This window comes from Prionailurus viverrinus, chromosome B2 (assembly GCF_022837055.1).
Source record: "Prionailurus viverrinus isolate Anna chromosome B2, UM_Priviv_1.0, whole genome shotgun sequence".
In the NCBI taxonomy this organism is placed as follows: domain Eukaryota; kingdom Metazoa; phylum Chordata; class Mammalia; order Carnivora; family Felidae; genus Prionailurus; species Prionailurus viverrinus.
Window position 1 is genome coordinate 117,589,882 of NC_062565.1, and position 21,024 is coordinate 117,610,905.

Below are 21,024 nucleotides of genomic sequence, written 5' to 3' on the forward strand. Positions count from 1 at the left end.
GCTAGTTCAGTTGGTAGAGCATGCAACTCTTGACCTTGGGGTTTGAGTTCGAGCCCCATGTTGGGTATAGAGATTACTTAAAAATAAAATCTTTAAAAAAATTACTGCAAAAACAGGCAATGTGATGTGGAGGAGGAATTCTGAAGTTGGGGGCCATGAGTCCTAGATTCTAGTACCGGCTCTAATACTAACGTGTCATATGAGCATGGACCCATCCCTGAACTTCTCTCCTTAGTTCCCTTACATGTGGAAGGGAAGAAGGATGAACAAAGAACTTCTAAGATCTCTTCCAATCTAATAATCTCTTCCAATTCTACTTTCTACTTTGGAGCCCACTGACCCAACCTATAACAATGCTTCTTCTCTACTTTAAACTTTTTTTTTTCCTACTCTAAACTTCTATTGGAACTAATTATGAATTTTTGTTATCATTCTCCAGCATCCCCATTAGGAAAAAAAGACCACTCTGCTACAAGACTAACCAAACATCGGCTCTTTTTCCCCCATTTCACTGAGATGTATGTAATCGATATATTATGTTGCACTGGTTTAAGGTACACAATATGATTTGATATATGTATATATTGTGAAGTCGTTACCACAAATATAGTTAACATTCATCACCTTGCATAGTTATGATTTTTTTTTCTTGTGATAAGAACTTTAAAGATTGACTCTTAGCAACTTTCAACTGGCCATGCGGTATTATTAACTATAGTCACCATGCTGTAAACTACATCCCAAGATTTATTTATCTTATACCTGGATGTTTATACATTTTGTACCCATTTCCCCCACCCTCCAGGAACGCCCATCTGTTCTGTTTCTATGAATTCCATTTTTTTTTTTTAAGAATTCTCCTATGAGTGAGATCCTACAGGTACAGTAAAGAAATACAGAACTGAGGAAGGAGGAGATCTGAAGTACGACACCAACTTCTATGCAAAATGAAATTTGTGGCTTGTTGATTCTGTTGGCAAAGGATATTATTAGGCTACTCAGAATCACAAACAAGGTTAGAAGTACTCTTAGATATTAAGCAGATTCTATTTCACAATAATTAACAAGGAGAGAAAACGAAGCATGCTAAATCACATCAGAAATTTCCTTTGGCTCTTTCAGGCGTGCCAGGAAGAATCTAAGTCGCTTTTACTGCTTCTGCTATTCCTGTGTCGTGAAGCAGGGGGAAGAGCCTCAGTCATTTCCAATTAATTACTCATTGAATTTTCTAACCCATGATCATCTTTCCTTTTGAGCTTTCCTCTAAGTATCTCTAAGAACTTTTGAATATTAATTATAACAACACCATCCTGAAATAATTTGGGGCTGTGATTAAAATTCCATGCCCTACATTTGGTTACTCTCTTTATGTGTGAAACCTAAAAAAAATAATAATAATAAATCCTAGAAGGTTAGAGCTTGGACAGATGTCAGTGCTCATCAAGGTCCGCTTCACATCTTACAGACGGAGGTTCTGAGGCTACCAAGGTTAAGGGACAGAGTGGATTTCACCTGGCTAGCCGCAAACAGACTTAGCATACAATAACCACATCCTGTTCTCCGGGGCCTCACTTGAGCATGTGCCAAAATAACATATTTCATAATAATCTTTTACCCGTTTGCCTAAGTTACTAAAAAAAAAAAAAATTAGCTTATGAATAACTCTTAGAGACAAGGCCAACACGTAGGTGGGAACGCCTGCTGCCATTCACTGGATGGCCCGAGAGCCTAAACAAAACACCTTTTCCTTCCCGAAATTTTTGACATTTGTCACACCCTCTCAAAATGAGGGTAATTAAGATGAGCTAAATCATCTCTAGGTGATGAGTTGCATTCAACTTTGGAGTTGGATGAGGTAAAGTGTGCTCAAGTCCAAGAAAGCAGCCTCCAAACACCAAAAGTCTACTTTATCTGGCTAGTAACACTAGAACCTGGGTTCAAATACTAGGTTAGAGGTCACAATACGATGAAGTTGGTTTGGTTTGTTATAAAGTGACCTATACAGCCAAGGTTCTCTGAGAAAGAGTGGGCCACTAAGGTGGGAGGTAAGGACACTGGAGTATAACAGAGGAAGAAATAGGACAGCATTGAGAGAATGTCTAAAAAATATTCCAATTAATCCACAACACAGCCTAAGTCTGGCACTCAAATGATACAAATCTCCAAGATGACCATATCAACATGGTTTCAAGTTGGACATTAAGAATCAGATAGACCTGCTTCCTCCAATTCTGTAGCCATGTGACCCCGGGCTTGATACTTTACCCCCCTTAAGCCTCAGTTTTCTCATCTATAAAGTGGGTATAATAACCGAATCTCCCTCATGGAACTGTTGAGAAAATTAAAGGAGATAATACAAATAAACAGTAGCAAACATTAGGCACATAATAAGTACTCAATAAGTTAACTCTTTAAAAAAAATTTTTTTTAATGTTTATTTTTTTTTTAATTTTTTTTTTTAACGTTTTATTTATTTTTGAGACAGAGAGAGACAGAGCATGAACGGGGCAGGGGCAGGGGCAGAGAGAGAGGGAGACACAGAATCCGAAGCAGGCTCCAGGCTCTGAGCCATCAGCCCAGAGCCCGACGTGGGGCTTGAACTCACGGACCGCGAGATCGTGACCTGAGCTGAAGTCGGACGCTTAACCAACTGAGCCACCCCAGGTGCCCCTTTAATGTTTATTTTTGAGACAGAGAGAGACCGACCAAGTGAAAGTGGGGGAGGGGCAGAGAGAGAGAGAGAGAGAGAGAGAGAGAGAGGGACACAGAATCTGAAGCAGGATCCAGGCTCTGAGGTGACAGCACAGAGCCCAATGCAGGGCTCGAACCCATGAACTGTGAGATCATGACCTGAGCCAAAGTTTGACGCTTAACCGCCTGAGCCACCCAGGCGCCCCAGTAAATTAACTCTTAAACATGCTTCAGAATAACTGGACCAACCTTACTCCAAGTGCTTAGCCCTTAATGGTCCATGCAGTGTGAAAAGCAAAGACACTCTTGAAGCACTCCCTTGAGGCTATTTTTCTTCTTTCCAGGAAAGCTATTTTTAAAATTAACATAGGCTAGTGTATCCCTTCCATATGATTTTTGTTTTGTTTTATTTTAGAGAGAAAGAGAGCATGCAAGCAGGGAGTGGGGGGAGGAAGAGAGACAGAGAATCTTAAGCAGACTCTATGCTCAGCCTGAAGCCCAATGTGGGGCTCAATCCCACAACCCTGGGATCATGACCTGAACCGAAATTAAGAGCCAAACGCTCAACTGTCTGAGCCACTCGGGCACCCCCCAGATGTTTTATTTGAAGGTACAAGGCTTAAGCTAATTCTTCTGTCCACCATTATTTTTCATTTCTTCAGAGACATTCAGAAAATGTGGTGAAATCATATTGACCTGGGTTGCATTACAGCATCTAACCTGAATACTTCATTGTCCTTACCCTTGCAGTCTCTTTCCTGTTTTCTCCCTTTTGTTTTATTCTGCCTTATGAGGCTCTGTAACTCCTCAAAGAAAGCACGGATGATCGAAAGAGAAATGAAAAAACTCGGTAATAGTAGTTTAATATTCAGACTAATAATTTAGTAATAGTTGAAAATACAAATAAATTGAGTTAATAGGGCCCAAAGTCTAGAAGTTTCACGACCTAAAAAATATCTCTAGAAATAATTATGTACCCTTTTAATTTTCTTTGTGCCTTACATAATGTCACAAGCCTGTGTTTCTGATAACATACATTATAATTTCCAAAATAGCATAGAAATTCATTTTATAGAGCTCATAGGAGTGTTCCTTGACTATACCACCTTTTTCAGATATTCAGTTTAATTTTGCTACAGTAGGGGTAGAGTTACTTAATCAAAATTATGCCAGATGGGTTTGGTAACATTCTGCCAAAAATAAAGAATGGCTTTCTATTAGACTTACCAAAATTCTACTCCAAACTGGAGATAAGGCACAGTTTTATTCTGGCAAAATATCAGGCCAGGTGTTCCTGTTAGTTATCAGTAGCCTGAAATCCGCCACGATCCACTTCAGAAAGTAAATTCTACCGCAATTACAAATAAGGGTTGCATGTGTCCTATAAATGTCTTCTATCTCTTTTGTTCTCATGCGCCATCTAGTGTTACCTAAGGGAATATTCAGCTACATTCTCATCCTTGCGGAGATGAAAGCCTTAGTATGGATACAGACCACATGTCCAAAGCCTTTGCCCTCATTTTTTGTATGAAGCACTCACTGCTTTATGGAGGTGAAACACAGATAATTGCTTATACACATGGGATTCGATTCTATTCTAGACTAGTGACGGACATTCTCCATAATGCTCCGTTGACTTCCTTTATTTACTGTTCATCATCACATTTATTAACAGTTTCCGTGTCACAGAACTGAGATAGACACATTATTCAGTATAGAAACCTGAGTATCACAGTGGCTTTGGAGTGAGACAAGTAAGTCTGATTGGGGAAGGTTATACCCTTCACTCAGTTCCATCATCTGTAAAATGTACATCATCCTACCCATCACCGCCATCATCATCATATCTATCTCAGAGAGCTATTATGGAGAAAGAAAAACGGGTGAAGTCTCTAGGAGAGTCTATGATTCACGGGAGTAGTCCATTAGTGGCAGCCATTTTTAATATGGTAGGAGTATCCCTATAAAACGGGGTTCTCAGAAGCCAGTATTTGGTTGGCTCGGCACCCATCTGGGCAAATCAAACAAGGATCTGTACAGTAACTGGAGTATCCTTCCTCTCGACTAGCAATCCGCCTCCTGTGGCGTACTCAGTATGGTGTAACGAGTAAGAAGGGGACCTCGTGCTCAGGTAGATCTCACACTCCACCCTCGCCTATCAGCCACATGACCTCAGACTTTCCCCTTGACCTCTCTGCAGTGAGGTTTCAACACCTGTCAAATAGGGATGATGATCATACCTAGCACATTGGCTTTTTGTGAGGATTAATGTGTTGCCACATGTACCAAGCACACAGCAAACACTATAGAATTTCTGTTAAGAATTTCTGTTAAGTCTAAAGCGGCAATTTAAAGCGAAACAAAACAAGTCATTTACTTGGTACCAGTGCTAATAATTGTTGTAGAACTGATATTGAACTAAACCTAAATTCTCAAGAAAGAGATTCCTACAGTATAGAGGTTGATTTCCTTCATCTGAAATAAGTAGGAAAAGTTCTATATTTTAGGGGTTCCTAATTTATAATGTTTAAAAATGTCATCTTCTTAAATGTCTTCTCAAAAATGTCAAAACAAAGATCTGTTTGATAGAAGGATTTTAGTTTCATAATAATTTTCCCTGATTTCTTTCTCTCTGCTCAATACCACACTAAGTGCTCGTGGTTCTTTTCTCACGTAATCCCTGGGACCATGCTTTCAGGGGGAAGGGCATAACCATTTTCCAGACTGCACTGATGAGGAACTAAAGCCTTAGAGAAATTAAGTAATTTACACACGTTTACAGAGCTAGTATGTATGAAAAACAAGACAAAAAAAAAAAAAAAGACAACCAGAATCCCAATCCAGGAATGTTTAGTATGTAAAACAGCCTTTCCACTAAAATGGTTGAAACCACTCCCTGCAAGTACTTCAAAGTGAAATAATCTCCAGATCTTAAAGCAAATTGTTTAGTTTCTCTACAGAAGCTATTTTCCTTACATATAAAATGAGAGTGATTAGATCCAAGATCTTGAAAATACTAGAATTTAAAGCCAATATTTTTACTTTATAAATCTGGCTGGTAAATCTAGAAATTTATTCATTTAAAATTTAAAAATACATCCACTCATGATTTTTTCTTTTAAATTCATTTATTTGATGGGGGAGAGATAGAGAGCATGAGAGAGGCGGGGGGGGGGGGGGGGGGGGGCGGAATAAGAGAGAGAGACAAAGAGACAGAATATCCCAAACAGGCTCCATTCTGTCAGCATGGAGCCCAATGTGGGGCTCGATCTCAGGAACTCTGAGATCATGACCTGAGCTGAAATCAAGAATTCCACACTTAACCAACTGAGCCACCCTGGCGTCCCTACCCATATTTCTGTTGCATTCTCTAATTAATTGCTGCTCTAAAAGTTATAAATTATCTTTATCAGTAAAACAACAGTTTAAATTTGGTATTATCTCATTCAGAATTCAAAAGGTATAAGGATATCTGTTCTTATGCATATAGCATATTGACTCTGTACTTGGTCATTTTAATAATGCACAAATTTTCTACAAGCCTAGAATTAAAAAAACACCAATCATCCCACATGGTCTAACTTGTTAAAATCTACAATGTATTACATCTGTCAGGAAAATACAGGGGGCATCAGCGTGGCTCAGTCAATTAAGCGTCCGACTCTTGATTTTGGCTCAAGTCATGATCTCACAGTTCACTGGGATCAAGCCCCCAAATAGGGTTCTGCACTGACAGCACGGAGCCTGCTTGGAATTCTCTCTCTCTCCCTTTCTCTCTATGCCCCTCTCCCACTTGCTTCCCCCTTCAAAATAAATGAATAAAAAAAATTATATATATATATAAAATTTATATATATATAATATCCTAATACATAATATCCTAAAACTTGATGGTTGACTTACCCCACATATTCTTATTTTATAATATTTAAATATTTAATGTTAACAATGTCACCTCTTCAATTGTTTACTCATCAGCCAATCTCAATTTCTTTATTTAGGTAAACACAAAACAATGGGGAAATCTGCCACAAGTCAACCTGAACATTAGCAGAAGAAAACATTACCTGTGGCCATTTTGTTTTTACTTTTGTCAAGTCAGCCAAACATTTATAATAAAAAGAAAGCAATATTTATTAGTGAAACTTTACATTCTCTTTTTAAGGACGCTCTACACCCAACGTGAGGCTTGAACTCACAACCCCAAGATCAAGAGTCACATGCTCTACCTATTGAGTCAGCCAGGAGCCCTGAAACCATACGCTCTTTAACACTCAGTGAATACATATTCAATAACTGGAAAGGGGCTACTTGCTATGATAGTACTGATGTAACTATAGACAGTGCCAAACTCACTCTCATCCCCCAGAAATCAGCCTATACAGCAACCTCTGTTCAATGGCCTGGCCAAACATGTGAAATTGGTGGTGGTTTCCAAGAGAAGGGAACTGAGCCCATGACAAATTAACATGTTACTGTAGCAATCGTATTTATATAAAGGAAGAAGACTCCTCCCCATCCCTGAGCAACCGCTGTGAGCTCTATTATCTGTCATAGAAGGCTGTTTGCAACCTCTTCACAGCACTCATAACCCTGACATGTTCATTCATTGTGCCTCTTTCCCATCAAAATTCAGGTTCCCCACCCCCAATCAGGAATTATGCTGTCTTCTCACTCCTGTATCCTGGTGCCTACTAGTGCCTGACACATTAAAGATGATCAAAACATAGTTACTGAGTAATGAATGAAACCAAGCGAGTAGTTAAACAATGACCTTCTGCTTCTAAATATTTTTCTTATCCCTAACCCTTTGCTGTTAGGTGTGTTTTTAAAAATGTTTATTTAGAGAGAGCATGCTGCATGTGTGTGCATGAGTGGGGGAGGGAGAGAGAGGGAAGGAGGGAGGGGGAGAGGTGGAGGGGGAAGGGGGAGAGAGACAGAGACTGGGCATGGGGGGGGGGGCGGAGGGAAAGAGACAGGGAGTGAGGGAGAGGGAATCCCAAGCAGGCTCCATGCTCAGCACCGAGCCTGATGCAGGGTTCGATCCCACACATCATGAGATCATGACCTGAACTAAAATCAAGAGTCAGACGCTCAACTGACAGAGTCACCCAGGCGCCCCAGTTGTTGTCCTTTCTATAGCTCCACCCCCTAGAAGCAATCTCCTGCCTTGGTTAACAAGTATGTCTTAATCTGAAAACTCTTCCTAGCCAAGGACAGCCAGGAATGATTTAGTGGTGAGCTGTTAGCCGCCTGCTCCTGAGCTCTGAGGACACTTACACATGAGGGACAAAGCTTTCCTTCCGGTCAAAAGACACTTCCAGATGGTTCCACCTCTCCTCTGGAAACTTCTTTCTGAGGTGTTTCTTACAGACTAGATGCTCTCATTCAGCAACATGAACTTTGTTCATTTCCACCATGTTTAGAGTTACAAAGTTCTTTATGGGTTGACCGACTTGCATCTTAGAAGCACCATCTTTCATTAAGGGATACATATAATCTCCACCATTCTGACATATGACTTGGGTAAGATATACTCCCGCACTGAGTCACTGCTTTCTAAATGACAAGCCTATATCCAATAGACAGCCTACATCCAATCCACAGCTACCTTTAGACCTTCTCTGTTCCACCCCGAACCCCCTCAAATCTGTAGTAGAAGGCCACAACCAAATCGCACACAAAGGCACTAGGCTGACCATTGGGCCTCTCCATACTCCATTGCCCTCTAGTTACTTCCACTTGGAAGTAGATCTCATGTTGCTAAGCCCAAGGAGAGGGCAGTGACTACAGGCACTTTATGCTATGGTATGGTTTATAAGGCCAACCTTCACCTCTTGCTTTGGGAGTTGGTGAGCATAAGCTGCACAAAGTATCAGATCCCCTCCAATGAAGGCATAAACAATCAGACAAATGGTAGCCTTGTTGGTTATCCTTAAGTATCATTAGGGACCTGGGTGTGTGGTGCTAATTCTTAGCCTGGCTATGCCCTGTTGTCTCCTAAATTTCACTTGATGTCACTTGAATCAGGCCCTTTTTTATTTCGCCAACCTAGACAAACCAGAAACCCACATCCATGGCAGAACAGACCTACAGACTTTCCAGAGCTCGACGGAAGAAGACCATAGTCCGTGCACAGGCACAAGAGTACCTAAGGAGCTTTTTAAGTCAGATTCCTAATCTTTAGTCTCAGAAAATTTTGATTCAGGAAAATGGAGGTGAAGAGAGAGAAACTGTATTCTTTAAAACTTTGCTCACTACTGCTTTTACCCAACCACTCAAGCATCCACTTCACTGTATCTGAAGAATATTCATTTTGGGAACCCACTAACTGACCTAAACCACACTCCTACAAGCAATTCAAAAAGCAACAATAACTATGTCATTGTGCTCTCAGAACAACAGGAGCTCTCATTCATTCACTCATCTGTGAGTCAGGCACCATGCTACGAATCTGTAGAGAACTAAAAATGAGTAAGATTGTAGTTCCTGAGGGCAGGACTGATGACAGTCCTATGGGGTCTGGTACAAAATGAAAATGCAGGGCCCCTGGTTCAAAAAGTATTAAGCATTTCAAGACAGTGACAGAAGAGCATTAAACCCAGCATAGGTCCCATCTGAACATGGGCAAAACATATTCACTTTGGAAACCCACGGACCTAAAAAGAGCATTCATAAGAGCAATGCAAAAACCAACAGGAAGTACTTCGTTTTTGCTCTCAAAAGAAGGAGAGCCCGCAGCTATGTCTAGGACACTGGGCTTGCCCGTGTATAAGGGAGTAATTTAGAACATTCCCACCTGAGAAACGAAGTTCAAACAGGCAAAAACTGACAAGGTAACCAAAAGATACTGATCATTAAGAAAGTGTCTCCATTTCAATTGATTCTTCTAGTTGAATAACCAGTCCTAACACTGCCAACGAAGGAGCTTAAAATAATAGCAATCCCAGAATAATGAATTACTGTTCTCCATTACTTTGGGGGTTTCCTAGGTGCTACTGCTTTCTAGAAGGTGTAAAAATTAATCCTTAGGAATAAAAGCCCTTCTTTGTAGAGATGCCAGAGGCATAAGCAAGGTATATCCATGAGTTCATGAAAAGGAAAGGAGTCTTCATTTCTACTTAACTCACAATAGCTTGCTAATATCCTTTCTAATCTTCTAAGGAAATGCAATAAATAAATAAACAAATACATGTGAAAATTTTCACTCAAGACAGTCAGCTTGAAACTTGAATTAATCCAAATGCACTAAATAAATGACCTCTTCCATACTTTAGAACATTATTCTTCTTAAGCCATTTGTCAAACTCATGTTCTGACATTTTCATGTTAGCAATCCTCATGATTTCATAATATAGAATTATGTAGTTTAAGACATTGATGACTGTTTTGTTTATGGGTCTGAGGGTCTATAAACCCAAATGTTGGTATTTATTCCTATCTTTTGAAGGCCAAGGTTGGGGGTGGGGGGTGGGACGGGAAGTACAGACCAAAACATGACCAAAATGCTTGCCCTTCATAAACACAGAGCGTAAGAGTTCTTTGTGTAGCTAATGATGGTTGAGGTTACTACATTAGCTGCCAAAGTGCCAACGATTTGGTTCTTCTACATTTACTATTTCACGGTTGCTTTGCCTTATTTGCATTCTGACAGAATACTCAGCTTCAGAACATTACAAATAGCAATCAACAAAATTAAAATGAACAGCTTTATAGCCTGCTGAAATTATGGAAGAAAGGAGACAAGTTCTCCAAGCAAAAGCACATACAGAGCAACAGGGCCTTGTATAGCTTTAAAAACACCTACCCACGTTAAGGAATGTCTTCTCCCTGCACGCAGGGAGGAAGAACCAGGCAAGAAGACCTCTCTTGTGCCATTTCTGGCAGGCACTCGTACATTTAAACTTGCTATCGTGAAACCACGGAAGGGGGATGGAATAGGAGCTATTCATGCTGTTCAAAAGGAAACCTCACTTTCAAGAAAAGAAGAAAGGGAACTAATCAAGGACGGATTTCAAATTAATTTTACACAGTGGGGAAAAAAGTGTACAAACTAACATGTCAAGTTTGCTAAGGAAAAGAAAAAAATTTCCGCCGAATTGAACACAGTGTACACACTGGTTTTTTTGTTTTTTTGTTTCTTTCGAAGTCCGCCGAGAAATGTAACATACGTGCACTGAACAAGATTCCAGCTTAGAGTTTTCCTGAAAACCGAGAATGTAACGCAATCTGTATCTAATGATTATTTCAAACTTATTAGTCAAAACATCTTCTACATACCTCACTCAGCAAAGCCCATATGATAGTTTCAAAAGCATGACAACTAAGTGAGTTTTCTTCAGAATCATTCTTTTTAAGTTACACACCAATGCTGGGGATTCTGACTTGGCAAGTCTAGGGCAAGACCCAAGCATTTTTTTTTTTTAATAAATTGTTTTTAAACTTACGAGGTGATGCTGAGACACAGCCAAGTCTCAGAGCCATCGTTCTAAACTAATGGTTCTCAAAGTGTGGCCCCCAGACCAGCATCAGGAGCAAAATCTGGGAAGCAGTTTGGATTGCAGCTTCTGGATCACCCCGCAGACCCACCAAATTCGAACCTCAGTGGAGGAGGGGCAGCAGGCTGCACTTTAACGAGCCCTCCAGGTGATTCTGATTTGTGTTAAAGTTGGAGAATAGCTGTTTAATTCAAAAATGAGTTAGGTCAAATTCATTTGTCTTGTAATTACCAAAACAAAGCAACCAGACCTTTCACCAGATTTTCTTTTATAGTTTCTGTATTCAACACGCAAATCAAAATAAACCTTAGAAATTTATTTCTCCCTGAAAGGACCTAACAGCTGCTACTTTGGACATGTTTCTGTAAGCAATCACTTTGGCCACCTTGAGCTCAGTCTCTGGCTCCTTCCCTGGGTTAGGACAGAGGTCAGCAAACGGTTGCTATAAAGGCCCAGAGAGTAAATGTTTTCAGTCCAGCAGGCCATATGGTCTCTGTCATGGCCACCCAACTCTGCCATTTACAATGCATAAATGATGGGTGTGGCTGTGTTCCAATGAAACTTTATTTACAAAAACAGGTGTCAGGCCAAATTTGGCCCAAGGGCTATAGTTTGCTGACCTCGGAGTTTAAGAACCAATGGCAGACTAGTTGGGGAGGGTAGGGGAGAGGAATGAAACATGCCATCCCAACCCATGAATGTACATTCTCCCATGAGCACAAACTTATCCAGTCTGGAAGCTGCTTCCAGGTGAAGGACAGCAAACTATAAAGAAGAAAAAGCATTGTGTCTCATTTATTCCCTTAGGATTTATTCACAGAGTTAGTGCATTCCATGTGCCTGGAACCAAACATCAAAGCCCTACCCCCATAAACCCAAGTCCGACAGAAGAAAAAATGAAAATTAGAAACAATGCACTGTGATACAGCCAGACAATGAAATGTTATTCAGCATTCCAAAGAATGAGCTATTATGTCATGAAAAGGCAAAGGGAAAACAAATGCATGTTACTAAATGAATGAAGCCAATCTGAAAAGACTACACACTGTGGGATTCTAACTCTAAGACATTCTGGAAAAGGCAGCACAATGGAGACAGTAAAAAGATCAGTGTTGTCAGGGGTTGGGGAGAAGGTAGATAAATTAATAGAGCACACATAGAGGATTTTTAGGGAAGTAACACTACTCCGTATGATACTATAATGGGGGATAGATGCATTATGTATTTGTCCAAACCCACAGAACATACAAAACTAAGAGTGAACCCTAAAGTAAACTACGGACTCTGGGTGATGACGATGTGTCAGTGTTAGGTTCAACAACTGTAATAAATTTACTTCTCTGGTGAGGGATGCTGATAAAGGGGGAGGCTGTGCATGTGTGGGGGCAGGGAGTACAGGAGAAATGTCTATAACAACCTTCTCAGTGTTGTCTTGAATTTAAAAGTGATAAAAAGAGGGGCACCTGAGTGGCTCAGTCAGCTGATCGTCTGACTTTGGCTCACGATCTTGCAGTTCACGAGTTCAAACCCCGCATCGGGCTCTGTGCTGACAGCTCAGAGCCTGAAGCCTGCTTCAGATTCTATGTGTCTCTCTCTCTCCCCTGCTTGTACTCTGTCTCTGTCTCTCTCTAAAATAAAAATTTTAAAAAATGTTTTTAAATGATAAAAAGAAAAGCCCATTAAAAAAAATATTCCCAATGCATAGAGTGAAAAAAGATATCTGATAGGATTATCAGCAGAGGGATATTAGAATGTAAAAATAACATCAGTGAGACATCTGATACTATACTGTTGTTCCGATCATGATGGTTTTATTCCAATAAATTATACCAACTGACCCATTAATTCATGGACCTCAGCTCATGGTTTCAGGATTAAGCAAACTAATTGCTTAAGAGAGCCCATAGGGCTGAGGAAAGAAGCCTGGTCCAAAGACAGGCCAAACTCTGTAACAACAGTAACAATGACCCCAAACAGCCCATCATGGCTTCTCTCTTTGTAGGGTTCTTTCTGTTTAGGCTGTACATTCATAGAGGGCAAGTCTATATTTTATTCATCCTTGTATCTTCAGGAATTAATACAGTATGAGGCACATGGAAGGCACATAATAAATAGTGTACAATGCCCCATGAAAAGAATAAGTTGCCATTATTTGAGTGGTCACTAAAAAAATGCTTTCAAATGGATCAAACTGTTCTGGGAATATAGAAGGGATGACTGGCACTCCCTGAAGAAGCTAAGAAATAAATAACACTAGATCTGGATCTCCAGGAATGAATAAGACTATGCCACTTGGAGAACAAGGAGAAAGATATTCCAGGTAGAGAAAACAGTAGGTGTAGAGGCATAAAGTTCAAGATTAAAACTTTCAGGAAACAAAGATCAACAAAGCTGGACCATAGGGTGAAACAGTGAGAAAAAAAAAGGGGGGGGGGGGATAAAAAATGAAGGCAAAGGAGATGTACCTTACATCTGAGAAATTCAAAGATTATCCAAACATATGGCATTGTATCCTACAACCCGGAAACGGTCATGATCTAACACTTAAAAAGCCCCAATAGATCACTCTGGCTGTAGCCCAAATAGAGAAGTATTGCAGGAGGATGCTTAGCAGACCCGATGAAAGAAGTTGACTGAACCTAAACAGTGATCAGTAGAATAGATGGGAGAAAAAAAATTGAGAGGCTTTTCTGAACTTGCATGGATATTCTTTCCTAATTAGATAAGGAAGAAAAAGCTAAGGTAAGGTTCTCCCCTTTCTCATTTAGGAGACTTCAGAACAGGTAAGACTCTTGGGGCATCTGGATGGCTCAGTCTGTTAAGCTTTTTTGATTTAGGCTCAGGTCATGATCTCATGGTTCGTGGAGATCGAGCCCTACAATGGAGCTCTGTGTTGACAGTGTTGATAGCATGGAGCCTGCTTGGGATTCATTCTCTCTCTCTGTCTCAAAATAAACAAAAAAACCAACAACAGTTAAGACTCTTACCTGAGTCAGGGGATAAAGCAGGAGAAGCAAGCAAGTTTGGAATACAAAGACAGGCCCTATTCTGTTGTGAATAAGTTGAACTTCAGATAGTTGGGGAAAGATACAGTCTCAAATGTTTAATAGAGTAGCTTATATGAAGCCACTCTGAAAGCTTGAGAACACAGTGCAAACTGGTAATACATTTAATGTTTTATTTATTTCCAGAGAGAGACAGAGTGTGAACGGAGGAGGGACAGAGAGAGAGAGACACACAGAATCCAGGCTCTGAGTGACCAGTCAGCACAGAGCCTCATGCAGAGATCATGACCTGAGGTCAGAGATCATGACCTGAGCCGGTCATACACTCAACCAGCTGAGCCACCCAGCTGCCCCATAATGCTAAAATTTTTAACAGTAATCAAGAGAGGACACACCTGTAAAATGTAATGCATTTTGAACCCAGAGTAAGAGGTGAAATGGTCACATTTTTAGGAAGCGCCCGATTTCTCCCTTACCAATAAGTACCTCTGGAAGGTGAAGGCCTCGGAGCAAAAACCTAGAAAAAAAATAAATCTTTGGTCCTCTCCACTCCAAATAACCCTTGGTTCAGGCCAGGGCAGACCAGCCCTACAAGCTTAGTTTCTTCTGGGCTACCTCGAGTGAAAAGATTCCAGAAACAGCCAAAGAGTTCTAGTGCCCATGTTTTCTCAAAAGCGGGGACAGCGAATGGCACAATTTACATCTAAGGTCAAAAGGTCAAATTCGGCTTTCCTAACCCCAAGGAATGTCTGTGGTATTGATTTGGGATATGGGAAGGGATGGTTTATGAAGACAGCATTCACCACAGATCACTGAGTCCCAGTGTCTGGGGTACAGTAAAATATTTAATGAATAAAGAAGGGAGTGATTCTATGGCACATAAACTAATTTTGTCAACCAGACTTAGGGCAGACATTTTCTAGTTTATTTAAGGCAAAAGAGGTTTTATCAGAACATCCAGAATAAACTAGTTTCCTAAAAATAATATACTGGCTTCAAGAAGGATTCACACGATAGATAACAAAAACATTATACATAAAATTGAATGGTAAGATTGTGGCATATTTCATGTCTTTGGGGAAGAGGTCCCTGTATTTTCTAAGTTTTCTATAAGACAGATACCAAAAATATTACAGTGATTATGTCTAGGTGGTAGGATTAGGATTCAATATCTTTGGGGACTTATCAATGGTATAGGTTTTCTGTAACAGAAATATATTACTTCTGTAATAAGAAATGAAATATAATTTGAAGAAAGTCTATACATGCCAGCTTCCACAGCCTCCACACCTCCTTAGTTCAAATTAGAGACATCTTCTGTCTGCAACACGTCTCCCAGCTTTCTCTCTGGCCCTATGGTGCCTTCTCCATTGAGCAGCCATGATGCTCCTTAAACCGTAAAGTGCTCCAGTAGGTTCATTGCATTTAAAAAATTTAGTCTCAGAGCACCTGGGTGGCACAGTCAGTGGAGCTCAGGTCATGGGATCTGGCCTCCAAGCAGGCTCTAGGCAGAGTCTGAATGGAGAGCCTGCTTGAGATTCTTTCTCTCCCTCTGCCCTTCCCCGTGCTCTTGTGCTTGGGACTGTCCATACATTCTCTATCTAAATAAATAAATCAGTCTCTACAAGACCCAAAGAACAGGGCCCGGCCTGTCTCTCTGATCTTATCTCCTAATTTACCCCTCCCCCTACACTGGTCTCTAAATCCCTACCCAACCCCCCCCCCCCCCCCCCCCCCCCCGCAACCTTCTCAACCCAGCCACACTGCTTTATATCTGCCTCTAGAACAAACCAAGCAACCAGGAACAGGTCCCCAGACTTCAATCCCATACTGATCCCAGATCAAATGTTATCTCTTCAGAGAGAGGGCTTCCCTGAGTGCCCCACCAGAAGTCACACTCCATACAATTTCTTGGTCTGCTGTTCACAACATTAAAAGGACCTGCTGTTATTTCACTCATGGGCTCCTTCCCCATTTGAACCACCAATCTCTCCCATGCTATAAGCCCCTTGAGAGCAGGAACCTTATTTCCAAGGTCCATCCTGAGGATCACAACAGAGCTTGTCATACAGATGCACAATGGAACTTTTGGCAGGTGGTGGGGGTGATCAGCCGGCAAGATTTTACCTGAACGTTGCCTTCAAGTTTATTTTATGTTGTGTTTGAGGAAGTGATAAAGACGGTGCATGTTCTTTCGCAGCACACGAGGGCATCACCATTACCAGACTGTGTGATATACTGAAGTAGAAGCAGAAAATGAGAATTTAATGAGGGCTGTTCCTTTGTATGCTTTTACTGAAGGACTGCTTGGAACTGAAGGTCTCAGAGATTCACCAGGTTAATCCTACAACAGCTTACTTTTTTTTTTTTTTTACATGTCATATAACCAAGACATTCAAACACAAATAACATGAGAAAATTAAAGATGGAGGAGGGAGTGGAAAATACACACTGGTATGTTTCAAACCATGCAGAGATTCAGATTCAACCTTGATTTGTTCTCTTATCCTCCCATTGCTGAGGTATTCAGCAGAAAACAAGGTCACGGAAAAACAACACCGGGCTTATCCTCAAACCTGAGGATGGGTTTGTATTCCCAAGTTAAATTCCTAGCAGTGACAATCTGAAAGTTGCTGGTTGGAGTAAAAGCTGACTATGCCCTTGAAGAAGACCCAGAATCCCTGGAATTCTGGACATAAATATATCAACTCTGGAGCTAGTCTGATGTCTGGCTTCTTGCCTAGACTCCAGTTAATACTCGAGTATTTCTAGTTCTGTACGGTTACAGTTATCCTTTGCTTGAATTGCTACAACCAAGGCTAAGAGTTGTCCTAAATAATGAAAAACTCAATTATTAAATCAAAAGCAATCAGTGACTAAGACTAACACCTTTCATGCTATACAAAGAGAGTTGATTAGCTCTTTTTAGACTGCTACAAAAAAATCTGATGAGAAAGACAGCTGAGAAAGTTCTATACAATTATTAAAATGAAAACATCTCTGATTATGTGGCTCCTCTATTGAAAATATGTGGGATTTATCCTCGTCTAAACATACTGCAGCTGAACTGGGTTCAAATCTTAAACGCTACTTGAGCCTATCTCCAAAACAGTGGCAGAAACAAAGAAGCAGACATAAGTTCTTCTTTAATGAAGCAAAAGACAGGAAATACATACATATTAGGACTGAACTTCTAGTACTATTTGATTAAGAGGAAAAATGAAATGCGCTATATTTCAAGTGTTTGCTTCACAAACTATAAGGGAGTTTGTGACATCTCACCAACTTTGTCTGATACAGAAGAGACACTTAACAATAACAGCGGGTACAAGTTAGTGATGGACATGAAAGGATGAGATGGCCTCACCCCCGTTCTCACCTCCTCAAACGGGAAACATCATGACTTTCACTGGACTCATCATGTGTCATAAGTGGATATTGGGGGAGAGGAGAAGGAGAAGGAAACAGAAGGGCTACCTACTACCTAACATCCACATATGCGATAACTTTTTCTCCTGTTTTCTTCTTCCAACTGATAATTAAGACACCATTCTGGGCGATTGCTGACAGCAGCTCTTAGTATTAGAACAAATTCTATGTCCAACTAGAACAGAAATGATCACTACTAATTAGCTAAGAAAAAAAAAAAAAAGCACCTCTCAGAAACCATTCCAAGAGCCTCTGATGGGCTCAGTCGGTAGAGCGTGCGGACTCTTGATCTCGCGGCTGTGAGTTCGAGCTCCCGTTAGGTGAAGAGATTAAAAATAACATCTTAAAAAAAAAAAAAGAAAGAAAGAAACCATTCCACAGAAAGAGTTCAAGAACAAGAAGCAGAGGCAGGCCTCAGAAGACGGTTTTTCTCAGTAAAATTCTAGGTCTTTGGGAGCTTCTGAAAAGGGTGCTTCTTATGTTAATTCCACTGAGGGACACCTGGGTTGGTGTCAGCTAGGGTGAACAGGTAAAGGTCAGAGGCCAGACTATTAACCTCTGAGCCTGGGGGAGGGGGGGGGCGGGGGGGTTTGGAAAGGCAGCTTTTGTCGTGCCACAGATCAGCTGAGAGTTCAGAACTTGGGGTGCTCTGAATGTAAAGAGCCAGGATATTTACACCAGAAAAGGGAGGGAAGGAATGGATTTCTCCCAGTTCCCAGGCTAGTAATCCAACTTTAAAGAACTTTGTCCCTTCTGTAGAACAAAGCCTGCTGAACTCAAGACTGTTGGTTCTAGTCCCTGCAAAATACACTAGAAATAGGAATGTTTACCTTTGGGCAAACTTGATCCCTCACCCTTTCTTACTAGATGCTGTTCACTTGTTCATAGTTAATGGATCCCCAAGGGAATGCATCACAACACCTATTACATTAAAGAGAAGCCTTTGGGGGGCGGGGGCAGGGGGGATGGGTGAAATAGGTGAAGGGGATGAAGAGTTCACTTATTGTGATGACCAACCGATGTATAGAAGTGTTGAGTCATTATACTGTACACCTGAAACTAATATAACACTATGTTAATCATACTGGAATGTACAAATTAATGACTAAACATCAAACCCTCCCAAAATAAAGAAAGAAAATAAAAAGAAGGCCTTAGCAATGATCTGCCCTGGAATTTTAACTTTTTTTCAGTCAAGTATTCACATGAAGTATTTCCTTGTCTATTTTTTCCTCGATCGCTGCAAGATGTGTATTTTTGTTTGTTTGTTTCAGTTTTGATAAGAAAAAAGTCCTATGCTGTCTTAGAGAAATAATATGCTGGTTTAAATTGTTACTAATAAACTTATCTTTAAAGAGGAAATAAAGAAATCTAATGTCAGACAAGAAAACATTTTTCTGCCCCGTTTGATTACAATCGCTAAACGTTAGGGAATACTTATAGACCTACTATTGCTTATTAAGTTGGGGTTTACTTGGAAAAGTGATCCCTTCTCTCAAAACCTCCAGCAGAATTAATAGTAATTGAATCTGTTTATGTTCTGAAAGCCTCTTTTTTCTTTTACATGAAGATCCATCTGAAGATGGTGAGTCCAGTTTTCATCAAAAATAATTCATTTGCAGCCGCAAAGTTAATTTATGTTTCTTTACTTTATAACTGATGCTTCTGTGAAGAAGTTAGCCTGATCAATACCCACAGGATATGAAGGGTGTTAATTTTTTTTTTCTTTAAATTTGTGGACTCCTGTTTATTTCTCAGGAGTAAACCCTGAACATTTGTTTTTACAAATAACCAGATAACTATAGTATGAATGTTTCCTTTCTAGTCAGCTGAAGTTCAATGCTGAGCAAGGTTGTGGTGAATTTTAATATTATTCTCCCTTGGCCGTAAGTGAAATCATAATCATTTTGAAAAAGCTGCCAATTATATCCATTTGCCTATATGGCATAAAGTACTTTTCCCTAGAATATGCAAAGAATCTTTTTTTTTTTTTAACCTCATCTTGTAAATAGAGACCTAAATTTTACCAAGCAAGTCAGGGTCACGGTTAAGAATAACAGAGGTAATAAAGAACACCAATTCTTATTTCAACGTCCTCCTGAAAGGCTTTTTAAAATCACACAGAAAGTCCTGTTTCTCAGTCTTCGTTAAAAGCAAACTTGCAGTGTGAGAACAAGGCTAATAATTACAAGATCTTTCCTAGCTGTGGATTTCAGAGCTAGCAAAAGCACGGAAAAGAGAAAAGCATGCAAATGGGGTTTTCTTTACCTGAAGTGAAAGCGGTGCACCAGCTTCGTGACTACGGTAACCATCCTTCCCAGGTCAAGAGCCGGGAATGCCAGAGTGGCAAGAAGTGAAGAAGGAAGCGAAGGTTGGAGCCGCTGCAAGAATCTTCCCAGGGCCCTTTCTCCCGTGACACACCTCCTCTCTCTGGCTCCGAAGGAAAGTGGCTCCCGCTCGCCCTTCACGGTTACCCACAAGCTTGTCATTTCTGCTCCATCATCCGGCAGCTGCCAGAAGCACCCGGCAGAAGCGTGCACACCGGGCGGCTGAGCACGAGCCCGGCGCGGAGCAGGCGGAGTGCCTCCCGGGGAGCCCGGGGCTGCGCGGCCACAGCTGACGATCCTAAAGCCGCACGTTACAGGGCGGAGCGGAGCTTTCCAGGAACGAGGACCAGCTGCGGCACAGCCCGGCGCTTCCCGGAGCCTAGTGCAAGCCCAAGCTCGCGGGGAGCTCCGGAAGCGGCCCCAGCTACTGAGCATGCTCGGCTTCCCTCGGCTCCACGAGGGCCTTCCGACCGGGGACTTCTCTTGATTTGAGAAAAGGGGTAGAATGGAGAAGCGTGCGGAGGGTCAGATCCAGTGGAGGTGATTTTTTGAGCGTGGAGATGACCTTCTCCCGATACCCTCCCCCGCCCCCCAACCAAAAAAAGAAAAAGAAGAGAAGAAAGACGAGACGATGCATTGCATTGCAGTGAACAAATATTATTGATAGGTTGATAGAGATGTTTGGAAGCTATCGATTGTTGTTTAGTCTTTAACACTCCCTGAACAATTAAGTTGTCTGCGGGGTCAAGTATGTAGTGCAAGCTGCGAAAGGATGCTAATCCTAGAAAGTTACCAGCACTCAAGATTCGGTATGGAATTGCCTATATTTGAAAGTCTAAGCAATGTGTCATGAATCAATCAGTTGATATCCACATAAGTGAAATCTGCCTAAAGACAATGACTTTTAGTTAAACGTATTTTATAAAGTGAAATTTTTGAGATTTAAACATTAATTTATATTATAACTTACATTTTGATGTTTAAATCTTTCAGATGGCAAGACTCAGCAGGAAATGTTGTTTATTCATGACTGTAAACCCAAATCTTTTATCAGGGCTTGGTAAATGACAAGTG

At 40.8% G+C, this 21,024-nt stretch overlaps 1 protein-coding gene across 1 annotated transcript; it reads right to left on the reverse strand.

The window, feature by feature from the left end:
* Positions 1-8,304: 8,304 nt before the first annotated feature.
* LOC125166502 (uncharacterized) lies at positions 8,305-20,385 on the reverse strand. The gene is made up of 4 exons (XM_047860378.1): positions 19,892-20,385; positions 16,322-16,432; positions 16,026-16,236; positions 8,305-8,454 (listed from the first exon to the last, which is right to left on the reverse strand). Exons 1-4 carry the CDS (start codon positions 20,383-20,385, stop codon positions 8,305-8,307), a joined length of 966 nt encoding a protein of 321 aa, XP_047716334.1.
* Positions 20,386-21,024: the final 639 nt, after the last annotated feature.